The sequence below is a fragment of the Narcine bancroftii genome, chromosome 12, assembly GCF_036971445.1.
Source record: "Narcine bancroftii isolate sNarBan1 chromosome 12, sNarBan1.hap1, whole genome shotgun sequence".
Classification (NCBI taxonomy): Eukaryota; Metazoa; Chordata; class Chondrichthyes; order Torpediniformes; family Narcinidae; genus Narcine; species Narcine bancroftii.
This window is the reverse complement of record NC_091480.1, coordinates 3701600-3718733: the sequence shown is the minus strand read 5'-3', so window position 1 is coordinate 3718733 and position 17134 is coordinate 3701600. Positions and strand designations below refer to the sequence as shown.

Below are 17134 nucleotides of genomic sequence, written 5' to 3'. Positions count from 1 at the left end.
AGAAGGATGAAGGAGGTTGGATGGGGAAATGGTGTGGGAGATGATCTCCGTATACTTTCAATGTTCCGTCCTTGTACAATTCAAATGTTAAATTACATCAAGGTTAAAACGGATCAGTGAAGGTAGCCCATCAGGCCTCATGACCTGCTGGGAAAATTGTGCTAAAACATCGTTGATCTGAAACATTAACCACTTATTTTGACAGAGATGCTTCACGACCTGCTGGACATTCCCAGCTTTTCTGACTTGATTGGTCGTCGAGTTGGTGGCATCCTCCAGAGCTTCGTTGGAGGTTTGCCACTTTTATTTGACATTTAAATCTGGCAGTACTGTGCAACAGCATTACTGAGAGTTAATTTCCTGAGTCACTCACTCACCGGAACTGAATAACACAAGAACTGCAGAAGCTGGAATCTTGAATGAACAAAGAGAAGCTGGAGAATCCCAGCTTGTTAGGCTGACTGACCATTTCCCTCCATGGACGCTACCTGACCTGCTGAATTCCTCCACCTTCTCCTTGTTCACTCATAGTTTCCCTTGCATAGAACTAGAGAAGTTGATGAGACTTTCATGATAATCAAGTTTCAGGATTTTATAGTTTCTATTTTATAGTCGTTTCTGTGGAATGGAGGGCAGTGCACATAAACCACTGTTTATGCAGAGGGAGAGACAAATCAGGAAATTGTGAGCAGTTAGCCTAATTGCAGCAGCAATCATCAAGGACCCTCACCACCCAGCACCCGCTCTGTTCTCGCTGCTGCCATCAGGAAAGAGATATCGGTGTCACAAGACTCACACCACCACCGTGTTCAGGAACAGCTGCTACCCCGCCACCATCAGACTCTTCAGTGACAAATTGTGCATTTTATTGATTTTCTTTGTTCGCTCTGATTTGGACAGTTTCTTTACATTAGTTTATCTGTTTATACTTCTTTTATTTGTTTACACTGAAAACAGTTTATTGTTTGGTGATTCTGCTGCAGCCGGCAGGTAAAGGAATCTCAGGGATGTATGCACTCTGACAAGAAATCTGCAATCTGACGTCAGTGTGAAGGGAAATGCTGGATAGAACAGCACACAACTGAGGTGGATTTATGAAAGGAAAATCCCGTGGGGAATTCTGTCACTGGATCTAAATCTTGGAATTCCCACAAAACAGACTGTAGGGATACTTCCAACAGACGGTAGCTCTTCGATAGGGGAACCAAAATCAGAAGTTATTGTCATGAACAAGTCTCAAAATTCGGTGTTTTGCAGCGGCGTCACAGTGTAAACATTCAGATTCTAACCATCTTACCACATTACTATAAAACAATAATAGTGGACAAAATGCAAGGCCGTGTCTATGGTTCATTGATCATGAACCATTGTGTATGGTGGCAGCGGGGAAGAAGCTGTCCTTGTGCTATTGAGAGCTCGTCTTTAGGCTCCTATACCTTTTTCCCCACTGGTAGTAGAGTGAAGAGGGCCAGGCCTGGGTGGTGGGGTCTTTGAGGATAGAGGCTGCTTTCTTAAGCCACCACTTCATGTAGATGTTCTCGATGGAGTAGAGTCTGGTGCCTGTGATGTTGCAGGGCGAGTTAACAACCCTCTGGAGTTTATTCTTATCCTGAGATGTGGTGCCTCCATTCCAGACAGTGATGCAACCAGCCAGAATGCTCCCCATGGTCCACCTGGAGAAGTTTTCGAGAGTCTTCAGTGACATATCGAATCTCCTCAAGCACCTCTCCAAGTCGAGCCACTGGAGAACCTTCTTTGTGATTGCATCAACAAGGAGGCTCCAGGTCAGATGCTCATATGTTGACATTCAGGAATTTGTTCTTGACCCTCTCCACCAATGAGCCCTCGATGAGGACTGGGTCATGTTCCCCTGACCCCCTCCTGAAATCCACAATCATCTCCTTAGTTTTGGTGATGTTAAGTGCCAGGTTGTTGTCATTGCACTATTCAACGAGCTGATCGACCTCCCTCCTGTCCACTCCTTCACTGTCGTGTGTGATTCTGCTGACAACCGTGGTGTCATCAACAAACTTGTAGATGCCTTTGGAATTGAGCCTGGCCACACAGTCATGGTGTATAGTGAGTAGAGCAGTGGGCTAAGCTCGCATCCTTGGGGTGGGCCTGTGTTGATGATCAGTGAACCGCAGACGCTGCTTCCAATTCGTATTGACTGTGGTCTTCTGATGAGAAAGTCAAGAATCCAGTTGTGGGGGGGTGGGGGGGGGGGGGGGAATACAGAGACCTAGAGTTTGTAGCTTCTTTACCAGCACTGAGGGAATAATGGTGTTGAAGGCCGAGCTGTAGTCGATGAAGAGCAGCCGTATGTATGAATTGCTGTTTTCGAGGTAATCCAGAGCCGAGTGGAGAGCCAGTGATATTGCAAGTGCCGTGGAGCGATTGTGACGATAGATGATGAAAGTTGACTTTTCCATCAATATTCATATTGACAGAAGAATCGGTCCGAGTGGTAAAAATAAAGAGCACTGAGCTCTGATCTCAAATACCAGTGCAGAGTCTGGTAATCAGAAATGTAGTTACCCACATCAGAAGGCAGACTATGTGCTGGACAACATTGGCTCAGTGCATGTGGTTAACGGAGACGTTCACCCTCAAATATCTCCATTAACTGTAGAATTAGACTGTCTGATACTGTGGTGGGGAGAACCTCACAATGGGACCCCATTCGTCACCTATCCTGATCAGCAGGATGTTTGATATTGAAGAGCATACTCACTGTATGTTGCACAGAGAAACTCAGCAATTGGGCTGGTAGTGCACACCTCGATCAGCAGGTAGTTCTGGTAAAACTCGTTTAAGCCGTGCCCGAGGCAGTAACTGGGTAAAACCAGGAATATGGAGTCCAAAACCTTCTCTAAATTCAACAAACCGAGCTCTGTGATGGGAAACCAAAACAAAGAATGTTCTGAGGTGTGCTGAGCTCACACTGCAGGCTGTTGCCCATGAACTCAGTGTGGACAGACATCCTTGTTCTTGTGAGAGATGGGAAAATTGATCTAAAATTATGAACATGGAAGAAACTAAAATTCATCAGTTAATGGCTGTAACCAGTACAAACAGGATGAGCTTGGGGATTAGGATGCAGGAAAGCAGAGTCAGCACGATTAACATAAGAATCTTCTGTGTGACAAGAGCCACCATAAGACTAAGAAAAGGAATGGTAAGGTACAATAGAATGTAGGAAGTTGAGGTCGTCTGGATCAGATAAAGGTCTCCTAGACCTGGACAGAAGTACCAAGTCCTACATATCTAATTAGCTAACCATACACAGATTTATACATATGAAACTAGCCAACCCTAGATAGAATGAGTCAACTCCGCATACCAAGAGATTGTAGCCCCGAGAATCAGGAAGGTGTGAATAAGGACAATGACATGATGGGACACCCACAGGATACCCCCTGGTCCTCCAAGTGTACTGAAACTGCACGTAGGCAGGAAGGATTACCTATGCCAAACCCATCCAGGGGGCAGAAGAATGTAAGGGGGAGGGCACTCTGATACTGAAATTGACTGTATAAAAGTTGGGTGAGCCCCAGTATGTGTGTGTATTCCCAGGGTAAGGGGAAGCACCCAACTTTGCATTGTTGTTGTAATAAATGTTCTTTGTTCTCAATTTTTGTCTCGAGCAATTTCTTTAAAGGTACTTTAATTTCTAACATTCTCTATAACTGGAAGACCGTCGAAAGCACAAACACTGCAAGTATATTCACACGGCAACTGGCGCCGACACTACAAGTGAAGCTGATGCAGCAACTAGCGCCGACATGGTGCAAGACAAGTAGGAGAAATCAAAAGAGCCACACTGATGGCGCAGGTTCACAGCGTGGTGACTGGGACAGGTTTACGGCAAGGTCTGGGGCGAGTTCCGGGCGCGGTGATGGGGTGGGTTTCCAGCACTTTGACTGGGGCGGGTTCTGGGCACGATGACCGGCAGATTCCAGGCGCGGTAACGAGGTGGGTTCCAGGCGCGGCGATGGGGCAGATAAATGACTGCAGGACAGTCTGTAAGCAGTGGGGTGGAAGCACCCTCCCTCTGTGAATGAATCACGTACCTGGAATGTTCATGATGGTCACAGCTACAAAGGTGGCAGTGCCAGATAGGATGTTGGCGATTGTGATCCTTGTGTATGCTGTGGCCGTGACAGAGAAGAGATAGTGGCACAGGTACATGAGCGGGATGATGGCCCAGCCATAGAGAAATAGGAGCAGCAGCACATCCCCGAGCTTTTGCTGAAAAGTGAATGGCTGCAGCTGTGCAATCTGAAACATCATCTGCAAAAACAATCACAAACAGGCCGCTTACCCTCGTTCTCCTCCAGCTCACAACAGATCACTCAGGACCACTACGAAATACAACTGCAAATATCAGGGACATGGGACAGCAGACATCCTACGATTGTAAAGGGTTCTTCCATTACCAAAACATCCGAGCAATGCAGTGACAGGAGACTGAGCAGGAGGATAAGCCATCATTTGGTCACATTATCAGGTGGGGAAGGAACATAGTCTAGAGTTCTCCCATTACTGGTCACTGAGGGGAAGACAGAAGTGGGGAGAAACAACAAGGTGCCACAGGGGTGGTAACGGTGTATTGAGAGAACAAGGTATAATGTATGTTGATGAGAATGTATTGATATGGACTGACACTATGAATGTATAAAGTCTTGAACAGTTTTCTTGTTTTGTTGGATGTGAAATCTGGTGGGGTGGTTGGTGAGGACAAGGGAAATCATCCTTGTGCCTCCGGACGGAGGATAGATATGTGGGAGGAGATGCAGGGGACGGGGGACAGATGTGCGGGGGATGGAGGAGCTGGTTGATGTCAACAGAGGAAAATCCATGTTTTTGAAGAAGGAAGACATCTAGGATGCTCTGGAATGGAAGCAGATGTGACGGAAGCAGAAGAATTCAGAGAAATAAACAGAATCCTTAAAGAAGACAGGGTGAGAAGAGGTGTAGTCTATCACCTGAAGATATTGGAGCAGAAGTAGGCCATTTGGCTATCAAGTCTGTTCTGCTGAGTCGAGGGAACTGTGGGATTTGTAGTTTATCTCCTGAGATGGAGACAGTGAAATTGAGAAAGGGGAGAGAGTTGCCTGAGATAGATCTAGAGAAGTTGAGGTTAGGGTGGAAGTTGGCAGCAGAGTGGATAAAGTTGATGGGCTCATCATGGGAGCAGGAGACAGCACTGATGTAGTCATCAATGTAGCAGAGGAAGAGTTGAGGGGCCTTTCCTGTGTAGGTTTCCAGCATGGATTGCTCCACATCCCACAAAAAGATAGGTATAACTGGGACTCATGACAACACCTTTGATATAGAGTAAGTGGAATGAGCCAAAGGAGAAGATATTGAGGGTGAGTAGAACTTCTCCTGGATGAAAGAGGGTGGTGGTGGTGGAGGGAGATTGGTTGGATCTGAGAAAGAAACAAAGGGCTTTGAGGCATTCAGTATGGGTGATGGAGGAATATAGAGATGGGACGAACATGAAGAAAATGAGGCAGTCGAGTCCAGGGAACTGTATTTGTTAAAGTGATGAGGCATGTGTGGTATTGCAGGTGTAGGTAGGAAGGGATTGGACCAGGGGAGACAAAATGGAGTTGAGGTAAGATGATTCTAGTCATTGGCGCAGGAGCAAGCAGGTGCTGGCTTCACAGGCAATTGGGAGAGAGTGTTTCCATTTGAATGTCAAGAGCACTCGGGCAGTGGGTCAGAGAGTTAGTAGATCCAGAACTATTACCAGGTGGCCTGTATGACAGAACCAATCCCAGATCAGAAGACATCAATGTTTTGTAAATGCTCATTCCCACCCTTAACACAAGACCCAGAGAGGCAGACTACAGACTTCCCATGGGATGGGAGCACACGCTGTACTAAAGCTTCTTCAAGTGATCATTTTGACAGCCGTTTATGTTATTGAACACTCAGGAGGTAGTTCCTTACCAGAATTATGACACATGGGATCAGGTAGTTAATCAGATCCCAGAGCAGTGCCGAGAGCCAGAAGCTTGCTACATGAAGCCCACTGACAAGTTGCATTTGCTTGGATTTCACTCTTCTCTCTGATACCAACAAGAGGGCAAATGTGCTGGCCAGAAATGCCATGCCATACATGAGGTTAAAGGACAGGGCAAAGCCAGTCCGGTTCCTGCAGGTCAACAGAGGGCAACAGGTCAACCACCTGAGATCCATTAAAATTCCTGTCCCCATCCACTGCCACTGCTTAAACACCACTCACCAACTCCCCGCTCCTCACCCAGTCCCCACTCATTGACCCAGTCCCTGCCCCACACCCACTCTTCATGTCCCTGCCTATTACTCACTCCCTTTCCCTTATTCAACCCACCACCTACTCCCCCATCCATTCTCTTCCTGACCCTCTCTGCCCCTCACCCACTCCCTGCACCTCCCCCACACCCCGTCCCCACCCCACAATCACCCAATCCCCAACCACTCCCTGATCCCACCTGCTCCCCACCCCTCACCCACTCTCTCACTTCCACAATCAGTTGTTCCTGATTACCGTTCTGATATCCAACTAATCAGCTACCTTATTTTTGAAGGGAAACACAAAACTGAAGATGCTGGACTATTGAATATTGACTGTAGGGACTCAGCAGGTCAGGCAGCATCTGTGGAGGAAAATGGTCAGCGGCTCTCAACAAAAGGTCCCAACTCACCTAGTCCCATTGACGTGCACCTGACCTCCATACTGGCCCCATGATGTACCTATCTAATTTTTTTCTTAAATGTTGTAATGGAGCCTGCATTCACCACTTCAGCTGGCAACTCATTTACACACCCTCACTACCTTCTGAGTGAAGAAGTGGCCCCTAATGTTCCCCTTAAAGATTTCACCCATGTCCTCTAGTTCCTGTCTCACCCAACCTCAGTGGAAAAAGCCTGCTTGAATATACTGTGTGGAACCTGATCAAAAGCCTTGCTGAAATCCACACATAAAACATGTATAGCTCTGCCCTCGTCAACCTTCTTGGTCACACCTTCAAGAGACATGGCCTCCCAGTTACAAAACTGTGCTGACTATCCCCTAATCAGTCCTTGTCCATCCAGGTGCATGTATATCTTCTCCCTCACCTCACCTGTGCTTTCAGACAGGGCACCTACAATTTCCTCTCGAGCTTCCCACAGTGTTCATGGATATATCTGCTCAGGTCCAAGAGATCGTCTACCATCAAGTGCATGTATATCTTCTCCCTCACCTGTGCTTTCAGACAGGGCACCTGCAATTTCATCTCTAGCTTCCCACAGAGTTCGTGGATGCATCTGCTCAGGCCCAAGAGATTGTCTACCTTCATACACACAGGACCTTTGGCTCCTCCTCACCTGCAAGACTGGCTTCTCAACACTACCATTGACTGCCCAGGTTCCCCAGTCCTCATGCCTCTCACAGTTAAATGTGGTTGGATGCCACAATGCAACAACATGGAAAAAACTCAGAGTCATACAGCAGTGATGCAAAGGGATGGTCAACATTTTGGGTCTTGACGCAGCATCTCAACAGAAACTTTGGCTACACAGCAACTGTGTCGCAGTGTGAAACGTAGAACTAGAAAATGATCAGACATAGTTGAGTCGAAATTCAGTAAAGGTCGTTTACTCAGTCACTTGCAGCTTTTTAAAATCCCGTGCGTTCCAAATGACGTTATCGCATTGTGACGTCACGACATCACTTGGAATCTCTCAAGCTTCCAGTGAGCCACTACAACTCTTTTCCTCCATGGATGCTGCTCAACCTGCTGAGTTCATCCAGAAATTTGTTTCTTGCTCCAGATTCCAGAATCTGCAGTGTCTCCAATGAATTGTTCAATGACAATATCATTCTCCCTATGTCTACGTGGATTTTCTCTGGGGGCTCCAGTTTCCTCCCACCCTTCAAAATGTATCAGAATGTAGATTAATGGGGTGTAATTTTGGCAGCATGGACATGTAGGGCCAAATTGGCCTGTTCCAGCCTAATTTATAATTTTATTTAAGTGTAAAGAAAAGCTCATAACCATTGCATTTTATTTTCTCTACATAATTTTATGGATAAACAGTATTTTTGAAATAAGATTTCAAAAGTGTGATGTTATCGAAATGCACAAGTCATACCCGGGGAATGAAGAGACAGTCATGGGGCTAGACTGTCTACAAGGGGTCACTGTTTTAATACAAGAGATCAGCTGGTCAAAATTGAGATTAGAACATGTTCCTTCATGCAGAGGGTGGTGAATCTTTGGAAAACTCAGCCCAAGTGGGCCATGGAGACTTATTCAAGACCGAGTGGTTAAATTTGAGATATCTGTATAGTTAACTTGGGTTTGTACATTTTAAAAAATATTTTATTTTGATTCATCATGCAGTCAAATGCCCTTTAAATAAGATCTTAACTGAAGAGAGCAGAAAAAAAGATGTATTTAAAACTCCACATTTATTCCTAATTTGTTCAATGTCATAAATTGTCCCTGTTTATAACAATCCTCAATAGACTTGACCCCTCTCTGGGACCAAGTGTCCAGGATTTTATCAATTCTTAATGGAATTAACATATTTTGAGGCAGGGGTGTTTTAGGTGAAGGACCCCTCCCCCCCAACTCCTGTCCCTGATTTGACCATTAGTTTTATTCCATATTGTAAGTATATGCTTTAATAGGGGGGCTTCTTTAGGGCCAGATAATAATTTAGAATTCCATTTATATACAAGGTTTTCTGCTGTCCTCTCACCAACTCCAATTTTACCCATGAAGACTTGTCTCCTCCATCAAATAGGGAGGTGACAAACTTCAATTGGGTTTCCCAAAACTATTTTTTGAAATACAGGAGCATAAATCCTCCCAATTCATAATTTCAAGTTAATTTATCAATAGAGATGCTGGAAGGCTTACCTTTCCACAGAAATTTCCTGATGCATTTATTCAGGTTTTGAAATAATTTCTGAGATAAAGGAACGGGCAAATTTAGAAAAAAATATTGTACTCTAGGCAGTATATTCATTTTAAGGGGTTGTACAGTTAGTCAGAGGGGTGAACTGACAGGATATGGAGGGACATGGCAGATGCTGATTGCCTCTAGTTCATGTGTCTTGACTACTGATTAGAAGGATTCAGCACAAGCTAGGGCCCAGGCAGGTCTGACTGCTCTGCACCTTCAACACTACACCATGACCCCATATTATAATTACTAAACTCGTACATACTCATTTAGCTGGTCCAATGCTTCCTCTGTAACATTGCGGGGCTGAGGATAGTTGGAGGTGCTGATTGAAGCTTCTGGCCCCAAAAGCAGCTTGAACAAGGCATTATCCACCAGCATCAGCGAAGTGGCGGGAGTATGGTAGGCCAAGTTATTGAACAAGGCCTGTATCTTGATGCCTGACCTGGTAGTTTGGAATGCTACACTGACCAAACTATCCTCATCAACGGCTGAGGGTTTCTTCATAGCATCACTTAACAAATAATTTATAAGATCACCTGGAAGAAATAAAGCCAAAAGCTGGTTTTTAAAAAATGCAAATACTGTGAATGCCGTCGCTGTTCTCCACCTAGCCTAATAAACTATCTAGTACATGATGGAGCAAGGCAGGGGGAGAGGGAGGGACAGGGGTGTGTGGTGGAGCAGGGGAGGGGGAGAGGGAGGGACAGGGGTGTGTGGTGGAGCAGGGGAGGGGGAGAGGGAGGGACAGGGGTGTGTGGTGGAGCAGGGGAGGGGGAGAGGGAGGGACAGGAGTGTGTGGTGGAGCAGGGGAGGGGGAGAGGGAGGGACAGGGGTGTGTGGTGGAGCAGGGGAGGGGGAGAGGGAGGGACAGGGGTATGTGGTGGAGCAGGAGAGGGGGAGAGGGAGGGACAGGGGTGCTGGATCTGGAGCTTCAGCTCCTGCAGCCGCGACTCAACCCTGACCTCACTGATGTCTGTACACAGATTACTTTTTCCCTGTGACCCAAAGTCGTACAGATTGGAAAGTAATAAGCTGCTAGAAATTGCCTCCCAGATCTGCAGGTGAGAAAAACAATGTGGGGAATGTGGAGAGAATACCATGCAGGGATTAGTGCAGAGGTTTGAGGGTCAGCAGGAATTTGATGGGCTGAAAAGTCTGTTTCTGCACTGCATGAGTTGGAGATGTGTGCTCTGTGGAGGTTATATATATATATATATATATATATATATATATATAGCAGGGTACCCACTGAAGGGCACCTAGTCCAACAAGGTTGACAATTGGAGACTTGAAATGGAGGTTATTGGTCACTGCCACAATCCCTACTGCCTGAGGGGTTGAGATTCTGATTGGGCTCATCCAGGTACCATGTGCTTGGGAAAACTGACCACTAACATCAGATCTTCCTGTGATGATTGTGCAGGGAACAAGAGAATTCTGAAAAGGCAGAGAAAGAAGGGAGAGGACCCAGTCTGAGTGGGTGTGACTCAGGACACTCCAATCTTTCCTTCATCAATACATTGCAGCAAGTGGATCTAAGCCAGTGGTTCTCAACCTTTTCTTTCCACTCACAGATCACTTTAAGTAATCCTCTGCCATCAGTGCTCTGTGATTAGTAAGGGATTACTTAAGGTGGGATGTGAGTGGGAAGGGAAGGTTGAGAATCACTGCTCTAGACCCAATTATTACTGAAATATTTTGCTTGAGAAAAATTGTCCATTTCCTTTGGAGTTCTGAAACTGTGCACATAACCATTATGTACAATTAAAACTGGTTTTCAAACTTTTTCTTTCCACCCACATACCACCTTAAGCACTCTCTTATTGATCACAGAGATCTTATGGCAGAGGGAATACTTAAAGTGGTACATGAGTGGAAGGAAAAAGGTTGAGAACCACTGCTCTAAACCAATTAACAGGCTAAGGAAATCCTGATTGAGGAGGGAATATTAAGGCTCTGGTCATGAAAATGGAGTTACAGGTATACCCTGCTTTATGGTACCTTTTGTAAGCCAAAATGGTGTAAAGTGAAGAAATGATTACCATAAATTTCAATGGGAAATATTTTTGAATGTTTTAAGACCTGCACAATAACCTACCAAATCATACCAAATAACACATCAATCCTAAAATAACACTAACATTTATTAAAAGCAGGAATTATAAGTACACAGTCTATAAAGTAGAAATAATGTATGTACAGAGCAATTAGGCTGTCTTCGGAGGTTGGGGTGATGGGAAGTACAGGAGACCGGGATGTAGGAAAGGGAAGAAGAGAGTCATCTATTGACATCTCATCGTCATTCATGGGGAAAGAGTCGCTTGGGGTGTGTGTGAGATGCCTCGATAACAGCTCGTTGGGTTCGCCACATCTTTTCATAAAAGCAAAATTCTTTTTGTTAAAGCAAACACAGGTTTCTTTGTAAAAAGCAAATTTGCATAAAGCGAGTATTTGTAAAGCAGGTTATACCTGTATACGGCAAGAATTGGCAAATGGGATCAAGTGAATCCCTCACGGAAATGTTGGAGTTCACTAAAGAAGGAAGCCTGTGGGTACTGGTGTGCTGCAGGGATTGTGCTGGGTTTCCTGTTTGTTCGTCATCTACAGCATATGTGGTTGAAAATGCAGTTACCATGGTTACTGTGATTGTGAATGACTCCAAAATTAGTGGTGTTGTGGACAGTGATGAAAGTTGTCTAAGTTTACAACATGATGTACGTCAACTGTGAAGTGGGAAGATTGAATTTAACTTGGATAAGTGTGACATTTGCACTTTGACAAGTCACACCGTGTCAGGATTTAAGGTAAGACCCTGGGGACTAAGGGTGATGAAGAAGGTATTTGGCACGCTTGCCTTCACCAGCCAGGTCATTTGGGATTACAGGTTATAGATGTACAAGATGTTGGTGAGATCACTCTTGGAGTATTATGCTCAGATAGCAGAAGGAGGTCATTCAGCTGGGAAGCATGAAGAAGAAATCCACGAGGAAGCTGCTGAGAATGGAGGCTTGAGTTAGAAAGTGATGGTATGTAGGTTGGAACATTTCCTGGAGCATAGGAGGCTGAGCAGGAACCTGATAAAATCATAAGGGTGAAGGGTCATTTTTTTTCCCCTGGATAGGGGAGTTTAAAACTAAAGGATATAGGTTGAAGGTGCAAGGGGCAAGATTTAAAAGGGACGTGAGGGGTAACTTTTCCATACAGAGCGTGGTGGGTGTGTGGTACAAGCTGCCAGAGGATGTTCGATGTAAGGTACACTTAATACATTTGAAAGAGTTAGCTGGGTAGATAGTGAGGAAAGGTTGAGGGAGATATTGGTCAAACGCAGGCTCAGGTAGATAGCTTGGGTGGCATGGATGAGTTGGGCTGAAGGCCATTTACTGTTCTGTGTAACTACGAATCCATGAGATGTTGCTCACCCTTGACCCGTTTCGGTTTCCCAAGCTGTGGCTGCAGCAGCTCTGCATAGATCTGTGCCAGTTGCTCAGTCAGGTTGGAGTCTCCATCCACTGAGTAGGGGACAATGCTGGGCCCATACTTCTGGAGAGTTAGGTTTAGAGGTGGTGAATCCTTGGGCCCTGGATAGGTCTTGGCAACTATCAATGCAGAGCTAGCGAAGATCAGCGGTATCATAAACTGAGCTGTGATCACCTTCCAGTGGCGCCAGCTATATGTAGCTCGCTTCATGAACATGGCACGGAACTGCTGCAGGAACAGTCTCATCTGCACAAGGGCACAAGGCAATTTTCCCTAAAATTCCATGTTAATTAATATCAGGTTCCCAGTAAACAAGATCAGGCACCGGGGCTCCCAACGATCAGAGGGCAGTAGTATTACCCAGGCCCTCGGCTGAGCTTTAGTAAGGACCTCCCCCCGTCGACCTTTCCCCATCTGGACACCACTTGCTATTGTCCTCCAATTTAGTAGTACCGGCCACCGGTCAGACTCCCTTTGTTCACTTATTGCAGGTGACAGGTTGGACTTCACTCCTCACACATACTGCAAATTTTCATGCTGCCGCCAGCTCCCGGAAACCACCACGTATGTCACCCTAGAAACGGCATGACTCTGACTCTAGCTCAGTCATCGGCTTCACCTGCGCAGAGTCGGGGTGTTGGAGAACGTCACACATACTCCTTCAGTCACTTTCGAGTCGCGATTGCACCTTCGGCTCCTTCAGCGGAGATAAGGTGCATTCTCGCCATGGGGTTTCTGGGTATTTCTGGCGGCCATGAAACTGGCCGCTGCACTGTTTTTGTGTCTGTGATGTTTGCCCCAGTCACTTTTTAAAAGGCCAAGCGCTCCAGGTTTCCTGAGTCTGGTTTGGGATTTTTGAGCCTTGATTGATGGACTAACGAAAGCCTAAATTAACAAGTGGTTACATTGGTGTACCAGTGGTTGTGACACCGGAGGCCCCTTGACCTTCTGGGCCTCTAGGCTTCAGCCTACTCAACTTAATGGTTAATCCGCCACTATCAAAGGGCCCAGAGACACTGACTGCTCCAGGCGAGGAAGATATCCCCATTATTCTGGAGTTACCAAAGAATAGGAAGGTAGGAAATGCACCAGTTCACTTATGTACTACAAACACCCACAAGCAACAATATGATCAAGAGCTAACAGTCTGTGTGAACTCCCCAGTTCTTGATGAATTAGTAGCCAGGACCTCAGTTTAACTTCTCCCCTGAAATATGATTACCTCTGATAGCTCAGTCTACAAACAGTCAGTGTTGATGTCTTCGGGCTCCCCCAGAATTTCCAGCCCAGGGCTTTGTGCTCTATCTTGAGACCAGTGTTAAATGCTGATATATAAAGTGTAGAGTGCTTATAACCATATAACCACTTACAGCACAGAACAGGCCAGTTCGGCCCTACTAGTCCATGCCGGAGCAAATCCCCACCCTCCTAGTCCCACTGACCAGCACCCGGTCCATACCCCTCTAGTCCCCTCCTATCCATGTAACGATCCAGTCTTTCCTTAAATGATCCCGCCTCGACCACGTCTGCCGGAAGCTCATTCCACATCTCCACCACCCTCTGCATAAAGAAATTTCCCCTCATGTTCCCCTTATAATTTTCCCCCTTCAATCTTAAACCATGTCCTCTAGTTTGAATTTCCCCCTTTCTTAATTGAAAAAGCCTATCCACATTTACTCTGTCCTTCCACCCTGAGAGCTGGCTGTGCCCCTTCATCTGGGAGGATGTGCACTTACCCCAGTGTTGGGTTTCAGGGAAGACAGGTCTGGGGGATGTTCTTGCTCAGTATTCATGGTGCTGCTCATCAGGCCACTAAGGCTGGCCGTTTCCTTGACTGACGAAGTACTCATCCTGCACTCATGCTGATACTGAATCGGTGGCAGCTGGATGTCTTGGCTGTTGATGCTGGAGTCCACCAGCTTCCCCACCCTGAAATGGAGCAAAGAGGCTCAGTGACAACTGACATTGCAGAACAGTGTGAGCAACAGAACCCAGCAGAGCTGGAAAACCATCAAATTTGGAGATGGGCACCAGGCTGGTGAGTGGGGAAGGTAAGTCATGGGTTAGACAGGGGTGAGACCAAAGGGGATAGGAGAAGGGTGGAGGGAGAGAGAGAGAGAGAGAAAAAAAGACAAAAGTGAGGGGGGGAGAGAGAGGGAGGGAGGGAGGGAGGGAGGGAGGGGGAAGGGGGTGGAGGGGGGGAGGGGGGAGGGAGGGGGGAGGGGGGAGAGAAGGGGGAGAGGGGGGAGAGAAGGGGGAGAGAAGGGGGAGAGAAGGGGGAGAGAAGGGGGAGAGAAGGGGGAGAGGGGGGAGAGGGGGACATTCACTCTTGCCCCTTACCTCCTCGCTTCCCCATTACAATTCAATCTGTTTAAAGTTTGATTTCCAACTTACCAATAGCTATTGTGGATATGCTCACAACTTCAGATTGAGGGAACATTTATCAAAAAGAATTAAGGTTTTCAGTCCATAGTTTAAGTGGTGACAAATAATATTCACCCCAACATCTGCAGATTTCCTTATTTAACACCCATCTAATTTCATTTTCCACCAGTTGATGCGAGGCAATGGGGGTCTTCAAGTAGCATGTGAATGTCCCACTGCCCCCAGGCAATGAGAACCACACATGGCCATCCTCTGGGGAAGAAATACTTTCCTCTCGACTCTTTAATCACTGACCCCTTGGTTTTTAATCCCTCCTATCCTTTAGGACCTCCTATTTACTGGACCTAGATCCACTATAATTTTATACAGCTTGATTCAGTCTCAATCCTGTGATCACTGTTCATAGAAAACTGGCACTTACCTCAGGAACACCTCCTCCATGGTGGTAATAGAGGCTCCATAACTGGCAATCCCCAGTGTCTCTCGCTTTCTCTCCAGCTCAGAGAAGAGGGTTTCAAACCTGTGGACAGGCAAGGTTTAAATGGACAATGACCCTGGAGATGCAGCTGATCCACTCAGAAGAATGAAAAGGATAAAGAGCAGGTAACAGTCTTTGACCCCACCCCCCCCCCCCTCCCCCCAAATCAGGAAACTTGGCCTTGATCATTGTTCGACCTGATCCTTCTGTCTTTCAATAATCTTAGTGTACAAATGTCAGTCTTTGTTTGAGTCCAGCAAGTTACTTCATTCATATAGATTTACACTGGGACGTATCACACATCCTACATGCGCATCAAGATGCATGTGTGTATGTAAATATAAAGGCAGAGATGTAATGTTTAGTCCTTAAGAGGCATTGGACAGACGGCACTTGGAGTATTGTGAGTAGTTCTAGGTTGGGGATGATGTGTTGGTGTTGGAAAGAGTCCATAGTCAGAGTGTACAGTCCCACAGACTGGAGAGATTCCCTCTGCCACACCTAATCTGTTCACTCGAACGATCCCTGGAATGAAAGGGTTATCATATGAGGAGCATTTGATGAGTCTGAGCCTGTACTTACTGGAGTTGAGAAGAATGAGGGGGGAATCTCATTGAAACCTATCGAATACTGAAAGGACTGGAGAGTGGATGTGATGAGGATATTTTCAAAAGTCCGGGACTAGAGGGCACAACCTCAGAATTTAAGGAACAGTAATGAGCAAGAATTTCTTTACCCAGAGAGGGGTGAATCTACGGAATATGTAGTTGTGTTCAGCTACGGAGGGCAAGTCATTGGATATATTTATGAGGTAGGCCAATAATTTCTTGATTAGGAACCATAATTCTTGAGTAGGGTTATGGAAAGAAGGCAGGTGAAATGGATAGTAAATCAGCCATGATGAGATAGGGGCAGACTCAATAACCTAATTCTACTCCTATCTCTTGTGGTCCTATATCACTCGTATTGAATACAGGCACACAAATGCATATTTATTTCAATCTTATTCCTCGGGTAAATCGCCTCAAACCGTGCATCTTGGCGCCTCACAGTTTGGCGGGCAGCAACCTCCTTTGAAGAAGACCGCAGAGCCCACCTCACTGACAAAAGGCAAAGGAAGAAAAACCCAACACCCAACCCCAACCCACCAATTTTCCCCTGCAGCCGCTGCAACCGTGTCTGCCTGTCCCACATCGGACTTGTCAGCCACAAACGAGCCTGCAGCTGACGTGGACTTTTACCCCCTCCATAAATCTTCGTCCACGAAGCCAAGCCAAATCAATTCCTTGGGTACACACAGGGATAGAAACACACACATGCTGTCACTCCCGGGGGGGGGGGGTCAGAGGGGCGAACCTCTGCCATTCTCCAGCAGGCCTATAGTCCCAAAGAATGGAGAAATTCCCTCTGCCATACTCTACCTGTGAATGCTTTCATTTGGGAGGGTAAAGGAAAGTTCAGCACCAACATTGGTCTGCTGGACAGCTCCAGGGACAAAGCTCTTGATGAGATTGGTGATATTACTGACATTACAGTGAGGCTCCTTCACAATCACCATGTGGTATCCAGCCCCTGCAAACACAGGGATGCATATTAGAAAGTACAAAGGTAGGAATGTGACATTGCCACACCTTTATCATTGCCCATCTCCCATCAGCTGCTTGAGCTCAACCTCCCAAACTTTCTTCATCTTCCTCATCTACCACGAGCACTGGGTCCAGATCTGGTCAGGCATGTAGTTTCAGAGTCCAAAATCAAAACTCTGCAAATATTTTCTAAAAATCTGAAATAAAGAGGAAATGCAGAAAACAGGCCAGGCAGCACCTGCAGAAGAGTTATTGT

General features: G+C 46.2%; 1 protein-coding gene across 6 annotated transcripts in view; it reads right to left on the bottom strand.

Moving 5' to 3' along the window:
* abca3b (ATP-binding cassette, sub-family A (ABC1), member 3b) overlaps positions 1–17134 on the bottom strand; it is a 98579-nt gene that overhangs the window by 15887 nt on the left and 65558 nt on the right. For 5 of the 6 annotated variants that reach the window (XM_069905272.1, XM_069905273.1, XM_069905274.1 and 2 more), the window contains 8 exons: positions 16714–16864; positions 15236–15334; positions 14166–14358; positions 12372–12675; positions 9215–9488; positions 5962–6166; positions 4074–4293; positions 2735–2893 (listed from right to left, as the gene is read on the bottom strand). In XM_069905272.1, coding sequence (XP_069761373.1) covers positions 2735–2893; positions 4074–4293; positions 5962–6166; positions 9215–9488; positions 12372–12675; positions 14166–14358; positions 15236–15334; positions 16714–16864 — 1605 coding nt within the window. The remainder of the gene's footprint in view (positions 1–2734; positions 2894–4073; positions 4294–5961; positions 6167–9214; positions 9489–12371; positions 12676–14165; positions 14359–15235; positions 15335–16713; positions 16865–17134) is intronic. The other variant, XM_069905275.1, reaches the window with a different exon arrangement.